Genomic DNA, 17,919 nt, shown 5'->3' with positions numbered 1-17,919 from the left:
CCCTCCTCTCCTAAAACAACTAAACCAGCCACGGGTACTCTGTCACTTGACAAGTGTTGGGGTGCAATTTTTTACTCCACATCGGGTAGCAAAGTTATCTTGGCCCAGTTGGTCTGAAGCAAGAGTGGGAGAGGGTACTGCTGGGTTGTGGGCATGTTTTCTGTGTTTTGTAGCATGTCCCAGAGAGCTGACTGTGCAAACTAAGAAAAAAACACACCATTTCTTTCTTGGGGGTTGGGTAGGGAGAAGACAGCTGACAAATGAGGAGCCCCAATTTCTCTTTAAAAACAAGTTGGGCGCTGTAGACAGGGAACTATAGGGGATCGTCTTCTATTCCCGCGCCCCAACTTCCTGAATGAAACCGGAGTCCTTTCAGACATTCTAGAAGGGATAAGCCCGGCGTTCACCGAACCGGGTCTGCCACATTTGTCTCCTCCTTGCGCAGCAGAGGCTCCGGCCCCTGGGCTGGCTCTGGCTCGGGTCCTAGTCGTGTGGTCTAAAGGTTACAGCGCCGAGCGCCCCCGACAAACTTCGTGGGGGTGGGAGGGGAGAGAGAGAAAGCGGCCGTTTCCCGCGAAGGCTCCGACCCGCCTGCTCCTCGCTTCCCTCCCTCTCCTTTTCCCGCCCAGTCGCTATCTCCGAGCCCAGGGGGAGACGCCTTGCCTCCCCTCCCGCCGCCACCCAAAAGGAGGTGTTCCGACCTCCCCGGCGCAACCTCGGCCAGCGGACGCGCTTCCAAGACAGTCGCGAGGCCGCTCCTCCTCCTGCGGCGCGACACCGGACTAGCTCCACGCGGTTTTCCACCCACTTCCACGCGCGCTGGTGACCATGACGGGGAAAGCCAGGGGCTTTGGGCGCGAAGCGGCCCACCAGATCCTGGCCGGAGGCTCCGCGGGTAAGTCGGCGGCGACTCCGGGAACGAAAACTTTGCGCGCGCGCGCTCTCTCTTTCCCTCCTCCGTTACTGAAGCCTCCGGAGAGGTTTCGTTTCCAACGCGGCGGCCTGCTGCTTTTTCAAGCGCTGCAAAGTTTGCCCGGGTGCCGGAATCCGCCCCCTTTCCCTCCCCACACCAGCTCATCGGTTTGCATTCGCGTGCGCCGAGTTAGGCCCGCCTCCTCCAAGCCCTATAGGCTCCTCTGGCCGGGCTTCTCCGCCCTCCTCACGTTGCGTAAAGGAAGTCCCGCGTTCTGGGAGCCTCCGCTTGCGATTCCTTCCTGAATGGGCTCCTCTTTGGGCTTGAAAGGAAGGGGGAGTTGATGTACCAGGAAGGGTTGTTTGCTTCTGGAGTGAAATAGATAAACGTGTGTTTGGGTGTGTACGATGCGATATAGCAGGCACGTCCAACTCCCAAGGACTGCGATCTACTCCCAGTATAAAAAACTGGGACATTAGAGGGAAGAGGAGCCACAGTTGTTAAGCTTTCTTTAAAGGAAGATTCACCAGAGTTGTTGACCTTCTTGGGGGGGAGGACTGACCAGAGTTGTTGAACTTTTTTGGGGGGAAATGTACATCGACCTCGATCTACCAGGAGCACCCACGGATCTACCTGTCGATAGTGGTAGACCAGTTGAACATATCTACGATTTAGGACCAGGCAGACGATTTCTAAAGCATTAAGTGGCACTTCCTAGATTCTTCTCTGGAAGGATGTGCTAAGTTGTTTCTCACAGTGACTGGAGAAATTGAGATGTGAAACCGTTAAGGCGAAACGTATGTTATGGAAAATCCATCAGAAGACAGCATGTGTATCAAGAAGTTAGTGATCTGACATGGTTACCCTTCCTACCTCTGTTCCTTCCCCCTCCCTTGCCCTTGTTAAGTTTTTGATGGTGTGAGACCAGTCTTTGATGTCCTAATCCAGGCATGGCCAAACTTGGCCCTCCAGCTGTTTTGGGACTACAACTCCCATCATCCCTAGCTAACAGGACCAGTGGTCAGGGATGATGGGAACTGTAGTCCCAAAACAGCTGGAGGGCCAAGTCTGGCCATGCCTGTCCTAATCAGTTAGGAGGAGGTGAAGCCCCTCACACAGCTGCCTTAGTCTGGGAGGATAGTGCTGGAAACCTTTGATGTTGGAAATTGTTGTGGGAGAGCGAGGCATTGGGAGGAGGTGGCAATCTATAACATCAGATGGTTTGAGTAGAGGTTTTGAGAAGCTAGTGCATGGACTGATTGGCCACAGGGCCAGGCAAACAGGCTACTGGGGGAGTCATTTCACCGCTTCTTGAGGGCTTTCAAGTGGCAGCTAGAAGTGCATGCTTGGTATGTATATATTGCTTGCTGTTTAGAAATAAAGTCTTCTTCTCCTCACTTGTGTTTTGTATTGCTTCTGAATTTCCTCTTAAAATAACCACCTTGTGTTTGGCAACACATTCCTTAGTTGCTCTGATGTGAATCAAAGCCAAGGTAGTACCGTAGTTTCAGAGCATCGGGGAATTCACATTCAGAAGAGAGCATTTGCTGTAGCATTGGTTTGATCCTCTGGGTTGAACCCAGAGGATATCCACTTTTTTTTTTACTTGTTTGAATCAAATGACATCTCTGTTAATTGATAAATTACAGGGGGCTGTATTTATCTGAATTGGTTGTTAGGATTTTTTGGGTAGTCAAGTTGTGAATTTATGGTTCCTAAAAGGTGTGGGTAGCCAGTTGTTGTTTTACTCACATATTAAATAATAATAATCCCACACTTTTGCCCCAAGTTGTGTAAATTATGGTACATAGTTGGGCCTGCAGGTCATAGTTACAATAAAGCTCTAATACGATAGGTGTTGTTGCTGCTATTGTAAATTTATTACCCACCCTCCATCCTAAGGGTCCCAGGCTGAGTGATAGCAATTAAAACACGATTTTAAAAACAACTTATAATCACCAAGATAAGGTGAACCCTAAAACACACACACCTCAGGTGTCAGCACAAAGACTACCATTCTGAGGATACTTAAACCTATGAAAATTCCATTAATATTAAATAGGACTTGTTCTGAGTAAACATGGTTAAGTGGACTATAACAAAGTTAATACATTCATATATCTGGGATCATGAACAAGAAGTGGCCTTGGATGTAGATAAACATACCCATTTGCATTAGAAGGTGTATTCAGGCAGTTCAATGAGATTCAGAAGCACATTACAGTCATACCTCATGTTGCATCCGCTTCAGGTTGCGTCTTTTCAGGTTAAGAACGTGGCAAACCCAGAAGTGGCAAACCTGTGCAGAAGCGTTCTGTGCGGTTTGCGCATGCGCAGAAGCGCTATATTGCACTTCACGCATGCACAGAAATGCTCTATCACGCTTCGCACGTGCGCAGAAGCGCTGCTCTGGTTGCGGACTTTTTGGGGTGCGAACGGCACCCCGGAACGGATCGTGTCCGCAACCAGAGGTACCACTGTACAATGTAAATGAATGTTTGCATGCAGATGTGCTGTTATCAGCATTGTGCCCAGGAGGCTGCTTACACATGCAGAACTCTTTTCTTTTGCAGGCTGATTAAGTTAGGCTTGGGCCTTGTGTAAAAAGACCTGAGGCTGAACAGACGACCCTTTCAGCAAGACTGAAACAAGCTGCAAAGATCTGACAGCCAGAAACAGTGTTTTAATTGCTTGAAAACATTCAGTCCAACTAACAGTTCTGTATAATTTGAGGCCTTTTATTTGTATTGTGAACTCTGGTTGGCTTGCCCTATTTTACTGCTCTTCTGAACTTTGTTCTAGTGGGCCAATGCTACAATCTATTTTCTGATATCCACAGATGCTTTGAACTTCCCTGTTTTGCACAACATCATAGTTATTGTTATATGTTTGTGCTGCATACTATATGTATCATACCCACCATACACTCAGTTCATTGCGAACTCTTTGGGGTTTTAAGTTAAAACCTAAATGAAACTGGAAACCGAGGGGTAGGATTTACTCTTTGTCTCTCCATTTTACCCTTTTTTGGGAGCACAATGATGTGTTTGTTTGCTTATTTTTAATTAATTAGAATGAAGAAAAGGAGGCCCCTCTGCTCATTCACAGAGAAAGGACATTCAGGAACAGACAGATTGCCAAATAGCACAGCAGGCAGCAAATTGGAGTCTTTTGGGGCAGTTATTCTTGACCACAAAACTAGCAAGTAATAGGATGCTTATCTCGTAGCAGCATTTATCTTTCTATAAATAAGATTATAAGAACATAAGATCAGGCCAATGGACCATCTAGTCCAGCATCCTGTTCTCACGGCGGCCAGCCAGCCAGGGCCGTCTCAAGCCGGTCGGGCGCCCTGACACCCTGGAGCGGAGATCGCTCCGGCGCCCCCGCCCTAGTGGGCGGGCGCAGCGCGAAGCACCTTCCTGCCGGGCCGGAGCCCTGGCACCCCCTAGAGCCAGGCCTGCAGCCAGATACAAGCAAGACCTGAGCCACAAGAACACTCTTGCCTCCTGTAGTTTCCAGCAACTAGTATTCAGAAGTATACTGCCTCCAACTGCGGCCATTGATTGCCTTATTCTTCACAAATTTGTCCAGTCCTCTTCCACAGACATCTAAGTTAGTGGCTGTCACTGGTGGCTTCTTATTTTGTGACTGCTAAGTGTACTCGGAAGTCTTTGGTGACGTATGTGGTTGGAAGCTTTTTATAAGTCGTACTATGCTATGCCAAGCGGACCCACCTCTATATGCTTGTTGACATTCTCAAAGAACTCTTTTAAAATATTTGTTTATTGATTTTTGAGAATACAGCAGCAGAACAAATCAATAGAGTGTACAAATAAATCGAAGGAAAACAAAAATCCATAACTGTGACTGAGTGAAGTACAGGGAACCCCTGTTTTGTGCAGGGGTTATGTTCCAGGTCATCATGTATGTTGGTGGAGTGTGCATAAACCCATACTGTTATACTTATGGGCTCTTCCCGGTCTGAAAACCGCCTGCGCATGCACTGCCACACATTCTTTGAACATGCGCATGTTGCCTGTACAGAGTTTGTTTACATCATCTTCTTCATCTGCAGCATGAAGAAATAAATATGAACTCTAGTAGGGCTGTGAGACACAACTTGTACTTGCATAAGCCATGCCGATTCTGTTTGTTTTCTTTATCTTTAGCAATACTTTCCAGCAGTTTTCCTGAGACAGATTTTAAGCTAACCAGCCTGTAATTTCCAGGATCTCCCTGGATCCCTTAAAAAAAAGAAAAAAGAAAAGAAAAGATGTTTTTAAAAGAAGGCTCTGGTGAATGCCCTCTGAACTTGGCAATTGGTCAGTTTTATATTTTGTCTATTTGGCCTAGATTTCACCACCACTTTTTGCCCCAGTTCCTCTGACTTACTTCCTGCAAAAGTTGGTTCAGGCCCTGGGATCTCTGCTATATCCTCCATTGTGAAGGTGAATGCAAATCATTCATTCATTTTCTCTGCAATCTCTTTATTCTCCTTCAGCAGTTGTTTTAACTCCTGTCAACCAGGGCCCCAACAGCCTCTCTGGATTCTCTCTGGCTACTAATGTATTTAAATGTTTTTAGCAATGTGTTTCTTTAATTCCTTTTAGCTATTTTATAGTATACATTATACTGTAATGTGTTCATGAGTGCAGATAACTGAGAGAAAGACTATATAGTGGCTGGAACCTAAGAACTGGGGAGTCCAGCAATGCCTCAGTAGTACTAAGCTGGGCAAAGAAGCAAGTTCTCCTCAAAGCATTAGCCCCTAGGCTGTTTCAGGAATTGAACAGCTACAATGCCCACGTTGGGGGGTTAGAAATGATCCTGTGATTCAGTTCTTCACACAGACATGTGGGTGGATGACAGTGAGAATGCTCACAGGAGGAGATATTGGGTGGAATTGCATTCCCTTGCTAATGTCAGTTGTGGCTCATTTTGACTGTCGTTATGCAATTTATCCAATTTACTTCATCACATTGCAGTATTCAATCTGAGTGAAATTTGGTGGTGTCTGTGCATGTGCTTATGAACTTCTGCTCACGTGGCAGGAGTTTCTCCTCGTCTGCTTGGTGATTAATGGAAAAATTAGAAACAATACAATTTCTCATGGTTTGAGTGAAATATTATGGCACCAGGTAGGCAGAAATATGTTTTGAGCACTGATTAACTAACCTATTAACTATTAACTACACCTATCAAATACATATGTGCCAGTCTGCATGAATAAGTCTTTAGATGCCTGGACAGACAGACAGACAGACAGACAGATCGATCTATTATATAGCAGAGACCATGGTCAATAATCAGTTTAGCTCTATTAGCAGTACATAACTTTATTTTTAGTAGTAGACTGCAATCTCGTATCCATCTGCTGTTCCAAGCTGAAGTCAACAGGACTGACTTCCATAGAGTAGCATTGCATAGAGTAGCACTGTTAGTTGCTTAAGGGAATTGTTTGTGCCTGCACACATCTACCCCCCCCCAAAAAAAAACAGTAAGAAGGTTGCTTTGTTATATATGTGCTAAATTGGCCACTGGATGGCAGTATAATGCTGCTTTAATATATTTTAAAAACTGATAAAAGAACAAAACATGCCTAAACATGCTGTCTTTACAGGTGAGTATCAGATTTATGTAGCATGGATGGGGAAAGTGTTTAGTAGAGAAAATGAAATGCCATATTTACTGAGAAGAAGCTATGTTTATTTTCTTTAGAAAATCCAACTACTACCTACCCCATTCAGTCAATACAGTGGTACCTCGGGTTACGAACTTAATTCATTCCAGAGGTCCGTTCTTAACCTGAAACCGTTCTTAACCTGAGGTACCGTACCACTTTAGCTAATGGAGCTTCCTGCTGCCGCCACGGTGTCCGACATGCGATTTCCATTCTCATCCTGGGGCAAACTTTGTAACCCAAGGTACTACTTCTGGGTTAGCAGAGTTTGTAACCCAAGGTGTTTGTAACCCAAGGTACCACTGTAAAGCTCTCCAAGGCAGCTCACTTACAGTAATTAAAATAGCCATTTTAATAAAACAACACAAAATTAAAATTTACAATTTACAAAAAATGTCGCTGTCAACAGCAATACATTATGCATAAGATTTTTACAGTTTTATGTTGCCAAAGCTGGGGTGAATAATTGTCATCTAGAAAGCTATGCCATAGGTTCTTGACCAGGCATCCCCAAACTTCGGCCCTTCAGATGTTTTGGACTACAATTCCCATCTTCCCCGACCACTGGTCCTGTTAGCTAGGGATCATCTGGAGGGCCGCAGTTTGGGGATGCCTGTTCTTGACAGATGAGAAGAAGTGGGGGAGCAGCTTGATGCATATCTTGAAAATGGATTGTACCTTTGGTTCTGTTTAAACAGAGATGCAAGGATAAGAGAGTCCCAATTCCACCTGCAAGTTCCTATAGCTTTTACCTTTGCTGTGCGCCTTGAACTGCAACGCTCATGATTCCCGGCAGAAATTATTGCAAGTGGTGTCCCTTTTCAGCCATTGAGGAGCTGTAAATGTTGCTGCTAGCATCATTTTCCCGGAGGTGGGGGTGGGATTCCAGTTTGACATTTCTTTTCCTCACTCCCCACCCTCAGTGGGAAAACAGTGCTGCCAGCTTCACTGCCAACATCTTTTCACATTTGTAGGAGGAGGAGTCCCTCCCCCCTCCCAGCTTCTTTTATCTTTGAAGGACTCCTCCACTGCCTGGTATTCCAACCCTGTTCCCTAAAGTGATCTCCCTCCATGGGTGAAGAGGTTCATTGTCCACAGACCAGAGACTCATTAGGATGGCCTCATCAGAAGATCTTAACACGCTAGCATGTTCATGTAGAAGCAGGTAGCCCTTCAGATAACTTACCCATATTCAGTCAAATGTGCCCAGGAAATGCATTTGTATAAGCATAGTTCTGCTACATCTGAATGGATAGTAAAATTTTAGATAGAAAATTTAGTGTGGTATCGGTGAGAGTATTTTTTTTTGTGTGTGTGTATTTTTAATCATTTCCAAACTTATTTGGCAAGTTCATTTCCTGCTTTGCGTACCATTTAAAGGGCCAAACTACCAGTACATGTTACATTGTTGTTGTTTAGTCGTTTAGTCATGTCCAACTCTTCGTGACCCCATGGACCAGAGCACGCCAGGCACTCCTGTCTTCCACTGCCTCCCGCAGTTTGGCATGTTACATTAAGATATCTTAAAAGCACATTTAATGTTGACTCCTTGGTTTTTCATGGAAATGCAGAAGCATACCCTACCTGACCCAGTTGAGAGCATAATAAGTTGGGAGGTAAAGGTAAAGGTAAAGGGACCCCTGACCATTAGGTCCAGTCGTGACCGACTCTGGGGTTGCGCGCTCATCTCGCATTATTGGCCGAGGGAGCCGGCGTATAGCTTCCAGGTCATGTGGCCAGCATGACAAAGCCGCTTCTGGAGAACCAGAGCAGCACATGGAAACGCTGTTTACCTTCCCGCTGTAGCGGTTCCTATTTATCTACTTGCATTTTGACGTGCTTTCGAACTGCTAGGTTGGCAGGAGCTGGGACCAAGCAACGGGAGCTCACCCCGTCACAGGGATTCGAACCGCCGACCTTCTGATCAGCAATCCCTAGGCTCAGTGGTTTAACCACAGCGCCACCTGGGTCCCGAAGTTGGGAGGTAGGGATCAACTATTCCTTTCCAATGCCAGATGGCAGCTGAAAATCGCTCTGCTACTATTTGCCCTTGAAAGTGCTGTGGGAGAGCAGCTGAGCTGGAATCTTTTGACATTTTTTGGTCTCTAAATAGGCACAAGAAGGAAAAACTTACCGTAACCCTCCCTTCCTCTCCATACTTCGCAGTCCAGATCTGGATCAGGTTCCACTTTAAAAAAAAAAAAAAGGAAAAGAAATCCAGCATGCTAAAATATAATTTCCGGAAGTTCAGTTATGAAGAGTGCAATATTAGACTAGTTTTCTGAAGCTGTTCTGCACGAAAACCTGCTTATATACAAGAGTGTGCTTTGTAGGCATAAACTGCAACCCAGTATTATATGGGAATCAAATTGCTTCAGGAAGCTATATAGCTCTACTGTATATAGCTTTTGTGTTTGTGACACATTTGGGCAAATAGTTCACCATGCACATGTGTTAAGGGCAGAATGACAAACAGGTCTTGCTCTCTACAGCAGTGTTTCCCAACCTTGTGCCTCCAGCTGTTTTCGGACTACAATTCCCATCATTCCTGACCACTGGTCTTGCTAGCTAGGGATGATGGGAGTTGTAGTCCAAAAACAGCTGGAGGCACAAGGTTGGGAAACACTGCTCTAGAGGATACCGTGTTTCTCCGAAAATAAGCCTTACCCCGAAAATAAGCCATACCCCGAAAATAAGCCATAGTGATAGGCAGTTTAACCTTGTAGGTTAAACTGTACCATACTTAATAATAATAAAAAAGACATCCCCTGAAAATAAGCCACCGTGGGGTTTTTTTGAGGAAAAATAAATATAAGACGGTGTCTTATTTTTGAAGAAACCGTGGTACAGTGCTGAAGGAAGTAAAAGGTAGTACTGTATTGTGGTGAAAACCTGGCATTTGTTTTCAATGTAGCACAACAGACAGCAGTATGTCCAACCAAATTTGACACGAAACACACAGATACATAATAGCAATTTATCCTCTTGTATAAGCAAGATCTGTCATATCCCCCCACCCCTTGGTAGCTGCTTTTAAAGTAAAAAAAGGAGAAGAGAGTTGTGATTTCTATTCACGGACCTCCCACATCATCCCTGTTTTCGGCTCTTATCGAGGATTTGGAAGCAACAGGTTCAACCCAATTTTCATGTACAGTAAAGTATTACTTCAGTGGAAGAAATTGAGGGTGTTACCAGGTGGTGGATTAATTTGCAAATGGGTCATTGTTGGTAGCAGGTTCCTCCTCCTCTGCCCCCAATTTAATGGATTAACCCTTCAAAATGAATATTAAAGGGCGGGGGGGGGGATATGGGCTGGCATTTTGCTGCCAATCATGCCATGTGGACAGTGTAAAAAGCTTGCATGCATAAGAACCACCAATCTCACTATCAACACCCATCTGGATGCAGCCATTGAAACACTTGGGTGAAACTGACTGCTGAAGAATGACTAATGTGACAAGAGTTTTCACATTTGCCATCCCAAGCTGTTCCTGAAAATAGAAGCGCAATATTGCTGTTGTTTTGGCTGTAGCGTTGGCTGCTAGGTGCTTGCTTGTAATATTAGCAGTTACGGTGCAAAAAAAAAGCCACTTTACAAAGTGCAATGTTATGAGTTTGTGGGTGGTGGCTCTTACCAACCTCTTCTTTAGACACTCCTTATAACAACCGTGTATTTTAACATTTATATCATGCTCTTTCTCCAAGGAGCTAAGGATTCTCCCCTCTCCCCATTGTTATCTCCCAATGACCCACTGAGTTGAGTTGGTTAGTTGGATTGAGAAACAGTGACTAACCCACAGTTATCAAGCGAACTTCCTGGCTCAAGAGGGGATTCCGACCTGACTCTTCCTGTTCCTAGTCCAACAATCAAATCCCTACACCACACTGGCTCGGTAGGGTAGGACATTGTTACTATGGTAGACAGGATGAGCATGGGCAAAGTTGCTGTGGCTAATAATAATAATAATAATAATAATAATAATAATTATTTATTATTTATACCCCGCCATCTGGCTGGGTTTCCCCAGCCACTCTGGGCGGCTTCCAACAGAATATTAAAATACAATAATCTATTAAACATTAAGAGCTTCCCTAAACAGGGCTGCCTTCAGATGTCTTGGATGATGGAATCCAACAATATCTGGAGGCCTGCAATTTTCTCATCCTTGGCCAAAGACTGCTTAGTGAGGCAGAAATAACATTCAAACTGTCACTCAACCATTGCTCTATAGTACCTCTTCTATGTAAGATTGGAACCATCATTAAAAACTATTGACATCGTGATTACAATTAAGAAAGAATCATGGGTACTGTGGCTGTGTAGAAGAACATTTCTGTTTACACAGGGCTTTTCTGATATATGGCTCCACTATTGGTTAGTGTATATCACCGCCCAGATTTTTTGACTACTGTATTTTTATTCTGTTTTATGGATGTATTACATCCACTGCCTGGATACTGTTTATTGTGTGGTAGCCAAGAACGAAAGAAAGTTCCTTTCCCTTCTGTAAGTCCCATGCCCATGTCATTGACTGGTAGGGAGGTTTGTGAGGGAGGGAGGGGAAGAAGGAGACATGGGGCTGCTTTGGGTGGTGTTGTTGTTCAAGCATTATGTGTTCTTGAATGATATGTCCTATTGATTTAAGGCTTTAAGCAGGTGAGTTAAGTGTAGTTGCACTGGTATGGTATGGAATCCACATGGTTTGTAGCCAGGGAACTCAAAGGGACAGATGCCACACATTATTTGTAGCTGTTGAAGTGTTTTGCTTTGGCTGATTATGTTCCTTTAGACATAGATAAAAGTACCTCTGTTATATTACATTAGTGCAGGCCTTCAAATATTAAAATTGTCAGAGCACTAGTCTTGTTTCTCAAGTACTGAACAGAGGATATTACCCAAAATTAGAGTAAATATAAATCAATGTCATATTCTTGGTATGAAATTATGTTACTTTAATGTCAATAAACTTTAAATTCAGACTTTTCTTATTAGAATAAATGTTTCCTCTTAAAATGCATGATAATCACAATCAAGACTAAATTTGTTCTGTTATTTATTTTTTAAATGATTGTACATGTTTAGTAGACTTTTGATTTAAATCCCTGTGGATATATTGGAGACAGATGTTTAGATGACCTCATGTTTAAAGTAATGTTATATTTGGACACCAGATTAAATTTTCTTTAAAATCGTTCCTTATAAGAGAGACTGTTACAAGGTAATCAATAATTCACATTAGAAACATGCCATTTTATTGAATGATATTCTTAACATTTATAGGTGTGTGTTTTATACACATATAAAATCTGTATTTCAGAAAAGTTCTGATTATGCAACAGTTGTTTACATATGAAAATAATGTTTCTGGCTGGAAGATTAAATGAGAAACAGATTTCTGAAGTCCCTTGACTTTGAATGCAAATTTGCCATATCATTCTGCCTCTCCCCCCCCACCCCCACTTTGGTAAATGGCTGCAATAAGTTTTTAATAGTACTGGTGGGAGAAGACTCATTAATTTTGAATTGTAAATATCTTATAACTAATTTCTTTTTTCTTTTGAAAAGCACAATCCTAACCATGTTTGCTCTAGTCTGAAGTAAGGCCGACTGACAAGCGTGCTTAGGATTTTAAGCAATCCTGTAATTACTTTTAAATAACACAACAGTAGGCTGGTATGCCAAGTTTTAAATATTGAAATACTGTATCCAGCAATTATAATAATTGGTCTATAATAATTAGAAATACATAGTGTTACTTGGGCGTTAAAATGATTGTTGTTGCTTAGTCGTTTAGTCGTGTCCGACTCTTTGTGACCCCATGGACCAGAGCACGCCAGGCACTCCTGTCTAACCATCTCGTCCTCTGTCGTCCCCTGCTCCTTGTGCCCTCCATCTTTCCCAACATCAGGGTCTTTTCCAAGGATTCTTCTCTTCTCATGAGGTGGCCAAAGTATTGGAGCCTCAGCTTCAGGATCTGTCCTTCCAGTGAGCACTCGGGGTTGATTTCCTTCAGAATGGATAGGTTTCATCTTCTTGCAGTCCATGGGACTCTCAAGAGTCTCCTCCAGCACCATAATTCAAAAGCATCAATTTTTCAGCGATCAGCCTTCTTTATGGTTGAAATGATAAATTGATCTAAATTGAAATATTCTGTTGGAGCCACTCTCTTGCGTGTGCTTTTTCATAAGCAAAGTTTGTGCAACTAGCATGTATATTTTTGCAGCTGTCATTAAAATGCCGGCATTAATTTGGAGAATTGCACACATTTCTTATCGTTCACTGTGGTAAATAGTGTTTCTTAGCTTTTAGTGCCATAGCAGTAGTTATTCAATTTTATCTAAAAAACAAAAGAGAAAAGTTGCAATATATGCTAATAAGAGGGTTTTGCAACCAAGAAGTATGATACATAGATCTAAGTTTGCCAATCTGGCAAGAAAAAAAGTTGGCCTGCACCATTTTTATTTATTTTTCTTTGGGGCCAGTTGCCTGAAAAACTGGAGGCTGGCTCCCTCCTCTGTCACTTTATTTTAACTGTACAGCTTAGAGGAATAGTGCTGTCTCCTCCTCCACACCTGCCAAAAATACTGCATAAGATCCAGCGAAGAAACAGGACTAATGTTTTTTCCCTGTTTTTCCGACCTCATGCTGGGCACGGCTGCAGTTGCACAGATACATCACTGCCTGCCAACAGTACAGAAACCTACTAGAAAATAAGTTCAGCCCTCCCTCCTCTGAGGTTCAGCTGTATCCAGACTGCTGGAATTTGTCTGGCTGAAGGTCTGTCTTGTCCTCCACATTGCAAGCGGCCTTTCCCAACCTGGCCAGTGGTCAGATGTGATGTAAATCACATTAAGACATAGCGGTATAAAGTGATACGTGAAGAACAGTATAATAATTAAAGCTGGAGTCCAAAATATCTGGAGGACTCAAGGCTGGGGAAGTCTTGGGAAAGGAAAACATCCTTGGGCTGCCTGGAAAAAGGCAAAAAAAGTACAGGGACCAGTTGGTGGCAGCAAGCAAGTGATTGAAGAGAATACTGCCAGCTAGGTGCTCTTTCTTCAGCTTTTCCCCTCCCAGTTCTTGGTGCCCCCACTTTAAACAGTTTGAGATCCACCTGCTGAGCCAAGTAATTGGGACAATACTGTCACCTCCAGTAAGGGGGCGGAGTTACAGAGAACAGCCCCCCATCATAAAGTCCAGCTCCTCAACCAGTCAGAGCTCCAGCAGCGGGTCCAGTGAAGGGCAGGAGGAAGTGAGCAGGTTGGTACAGGGCTCCGGCAGCATCCAAGAGCCGCGACTGCAGCCTAGAGCTCCTATACAGGAAATGGCCAGCGGCGGAGCATCAGACAGGCGCCCTTTTCCCCCCAACGCCTGTTTTGAGGCGTGCCAGCTCCCGTAGGAGCAAGGGGCAGCGCTTTGGTGTCCCCCAACTATTTTGCTGGGTGCGTAGCCGGAAAGCGCCATTGCGAGATTCTGATGAAGACTGAACAGTCATGTTTCTCTTATCTCTTGCACTGTAAATAAGTATGCACAAATAAAAGTCCTAAAGACATGACGGAGTGGAGCGTTGTTACTCGAGGGTAGCCACCAGCATCCCTGACACCTCCCATGGAAGGAGTTGCAGTGTTTGTCCTGAATTTGTTTGTTTTGTGCCATTAGGTCCAGTCGTGGACAAGTCTGGGGTTGCGGCGCTTATCTCGCTCTATAGGCTGAGGGAGCCGGCGTTTGTCCGCAGACAGCTTCTGGGTCATGTCATGACTAAGACGCTTCTGGCGAAACCAGAGCAGCACACGGAAACACCGTTTACCTTCCCTCCGGAGCGGTCCCTATTTATCTACTTGCACTTGATGTGCTTTCAAACTGCTAGGTGGGCAGGAGCAGGGACCGAGCAACGGGAGCTCACCCCGTCATGGGGATTCAAACCGCCGACCTTCTGATCGGCAAGCCCTAGGTTCAGTGGCTTAGACCACAGTGCCACCCGCGTCCCTTGTTTTGTGCCTTATATAGTATTGTGCTTTGTATATGATGGTAATGTTTATTCATTTTAAATTTCATTGCCATTATTGTGAGCTGCTTTGTACTCAGCATGGTTGTTGGAAAAGCAGAATGCAAATATTAAATAAAATTAAAAAAATAGCTGCTGGTACTATTGATTGTAAAATACTACATTATAAACATTATAAAGCCATGCTTTTATGTATGAAAGCATGGTTCATACAGAAACCAGGAATAGAACGCTTAAGACAAGACTTTTTAATTCTTCTTGACCGGGCAATTTGGTACTTTAAGAATAAATTTGCATGACTATCTTGCATGCTAGATTCAAGCCCAGCTTGGAAATTTGTGATTGCGTATCTAAAAAGCATCTGTCCTAAATTTTATTTGGTAGATGAAAGGTATTCTACACTGCAGTTGGTTTGGTGCCACGTGCTGACTAAACCTTTTGCCCAGCTGAAGCCAAATAGTCCATACTATGATCTAAGGCTGCAAAATCCTACACCCTGTACAAGTGGAACAACATGTATAGGGGCAACTAAGAACAAATAACCAGACTGCCTACTGTCTTTAAGCTCTGCTATTGCAAAAGTGTGGCGCAAGTGAAAGCTGTGGACAAAAATATTTTTCCTCCATTTTTTAATGCCAAGTTTTCCATGAAGATGAGCCTCCGAATGCCTGAAACATCTTGGATTATTCAGTAAATTTCAGTTTGCGCCTATTACTGGATGTAGTCTTCCTTGACCTCTACTGAGCTAGTGCCATTGGCTTATTCTGCTTGGAAACTCAAAGAGTTCAAGAGTTGAATTCAGCTAGAATTTATGTATATGTTGTGTCCATTGATTCCAGCGGGGCTAAGTAAGGTTGCTCCAGCTTTGCTGTTTTGTGAATCACACTTGACACACTTTGATTTCATAGTGTTCTGGGATAAATTTAATGTGTTTTTTGAAAAGAAAATTCTTCACAGCTGTAGCCTCTCACTGTACATATTAATCCTTAACTTTAAAAATGAGAACATGCTCCTTTTTTATTGGAAGGATATGTTCTTGTGGCTTTGAAATGTATCGCTTTAAAAAGGTTCCAATAACGCGAGCCTGACTCTGAAAGCAATGTCAGATCACGAGTAAGATTACCTATAAGGTTGAATATTTTAGAAATGTTCTGAGATGCCAACAGTATGTATGATTAATGCATTGCGTATTTGTAAAATGGCATGGGTTTTCAGAGCTAGGCATTTCTCTTGAACTTTCCAATACTATCAAATGGAGTTACATGAGCATAGCCCCAAGTGATTATGTGGACAGTTTATGTTACTGCCAGAATTTGCTTATTTTACCTTGCAAGTGAAATCTTTGACACTTACAGCATTTTGAAGAAGTACACAGGCCTGAAATAACATAAGTGTGATATGTTTTTGTTCAAGTTTATACTATCTATTTATTTCTCTAGCTGCTGAAACTATATTTACAACTGCTGGTGTTTCTGCAGATTATGGTTTTTAATAATTTAAACTGAAACTTTAACAGGTTATACCATTTTCCCATCCTAGTTCTATGAATTCATAGTTCTCTTTCTTTATGAAACTGGTATGTTATGAAATGTTCTAATAGTGTACAGGGAATGTATCTGTATATGCCAGCACATCTGAAGTCATAATATGAAACAATTCTTTTGTAAATGTCTTCCCCACCCTGCAACTCCTGCTTTCAGCCCAGGTCTGTTCGTCACTAGAATATCATTCAGACAGGTGGGCCTTGTTTCCACAATATTTTTCATTCTTCATGGAGATGTGGCTGAAACATGACCAGATATGTTTTTATTTTATTTTTTGGTAATTTGAGAATAATCCATCACCAAGGTGAGACATTATGTCTGCCAAGCCCTGGAAAGTCAGTCTACCAGATGCATACCTTTGATTTTTCAACACTCGTATCTTTGCTATATCTGTGGTCATCTCCCAGCTATTCTTGCCTTGAAAATGTGACCTATTGCTCTGATGCTATAGATACAGTGGTACCTCGGTTTAAGTACACAATTGGTTCTGGAAGTCTGTACTTGACCTGAAGCGTACTTAACCTGAAGCGAACTTTCCCATTGAAAGTAATGGAAAGTGGATTAATCCGTTCCAGACGGGTCCACAGAGTACTTAAACTGAAGTGTAGTTAACCTGAAGCGAACTTTCCCATTGAAAGTAATGGAAAGTGGATGAATCTGTTCCAGATGGGTGCGCGGAGTACTCAACCTGAAGTGTACTTAACCTGAGGTATGAGTGTAATTGGTTCCGGAAGTCCGTACTTAACCTGAAGCGTACTTAACCTGAAGTGAACTTTCCCATTGAAAGTAATGGAAAGTGGATTAATCCGTTCCAGACGGGTCCACGGAGTACTTAAACTGAAAGTACTCAAACTGAGGCGTACTTAAACCGAGGTATGACTGTATTAATAACTACCCTTAAAAACATAAAAAGAGTTCTGGTGGATAAGACTAAAAGTCCATCTAGCCAAGTATATGGATTTCCCACAATGGCCAACTACAGGCCTGTGAGAAGCTCACAAATGCAGCAGGAGCTCAGTAGTCCTGCTGTTGTGCCCCAGCAATTGGTTCTGATTCTGAAGGTAGGTTGTTTTTTTTTTATAATGAGAATATTGTTGAGATCTGCTCTCCCTGTGTGTGTGTTTGTGTGTGTTGTGTCGAGTTGGTAAAAATAAATGCAAACGAAGTCTTAATTCACAGGGATAGCCAGTGTGTTGCGCTCCAGATGTTATGAACCACAATTTCCATGAGCCCCACCTGATGCTCAATAGTCAGGAATGATGTGAGTTTATAGTCCACAACATCTGGAAGCACCATGTTGTCTACCTTTGCATCAGACATTCCATGAACTTTTCATTTTTGTTTTCTTCAAGGAACACAAGAAAGTTAGGTCCGTTAATTTCAGTGGGTCTACTTTGAACACAACTTAGTTCACAAAATGGTCCCAGGGCGGGTTACAAAAAGGGTTGACACTTCAGCAGTCTCCTTGCCCATTCTGTAGCATACTTCAAAGTGTTTCATACTTCAGCAAAAACGTTTCAAAAGGAGACTCAGATGTGAAGCTGCTGAGTTGGAATGTATTACCATGTCTGAGTCTGTCAGATTCCGGCATCAGTAGGGACTGGGAGTGGCTAGCTTAAAGCAGAAAGAAAATGTCCCCTTTTAGTAGTATAATCTTGCTTTGTGAACTCCTAACCAGCTGGGAGTGGGTCACACCCGCTTTTATTGACTCTCTTATCCATTTGTGCACTGCACAGTAATCTCTTGGTCTTAGCTTCATTTTGTAAGATTATT

General features: G+C 43.2%; 1 protein-coding gene across 2 annotated transcripts in view; it reads left to right on the top strand.

The window, feature by feature from the left end:
* The first annotated feature begins 437 nt into the window (after positions 1-437).
* The window catches only part of SLC25A21 (solute carrier family 25 member 21), a 277,654-nt gene continuing 260,172 nt past the window's right edge, over positions 438-17,919 (top strand). The window contains exon 1 of one of the 2 annotated variants that reach the window (XM_035109126.3): positions 438-895. In XM_035109126.3, the coding sequence (XP_034965017.1) occupies positions 829-895 (67 nt within the window). In that variant the 5' untranslated portion in view covers positions 438-828. The remainder of the gene's footprint in view (positions 896-17,919) is intronic. The other variant, XM_035109135.3, reaches the window with a different exon arrangement.

The sequence above is a fragment of the Zootoca vivipara genome, chromosome 1 (assembly GCF_965207765.1).
Source record: "Zootoca vivipara chromosome 1, rZooViv2.hap1.1, whole genome shotgun sequence".
Taxonomy (NCBI): domain Eukaryota; kingdom Metazoa; phylum Chordata; class Lepidosauria; order Squamata; family Lacertidae; genus Zootoca; species Zootoca vivipara.
Note: the sequence above shows the minus strand (reverse complement) of the source record. Positions and strands in the feature narration are given on the sequence as shown.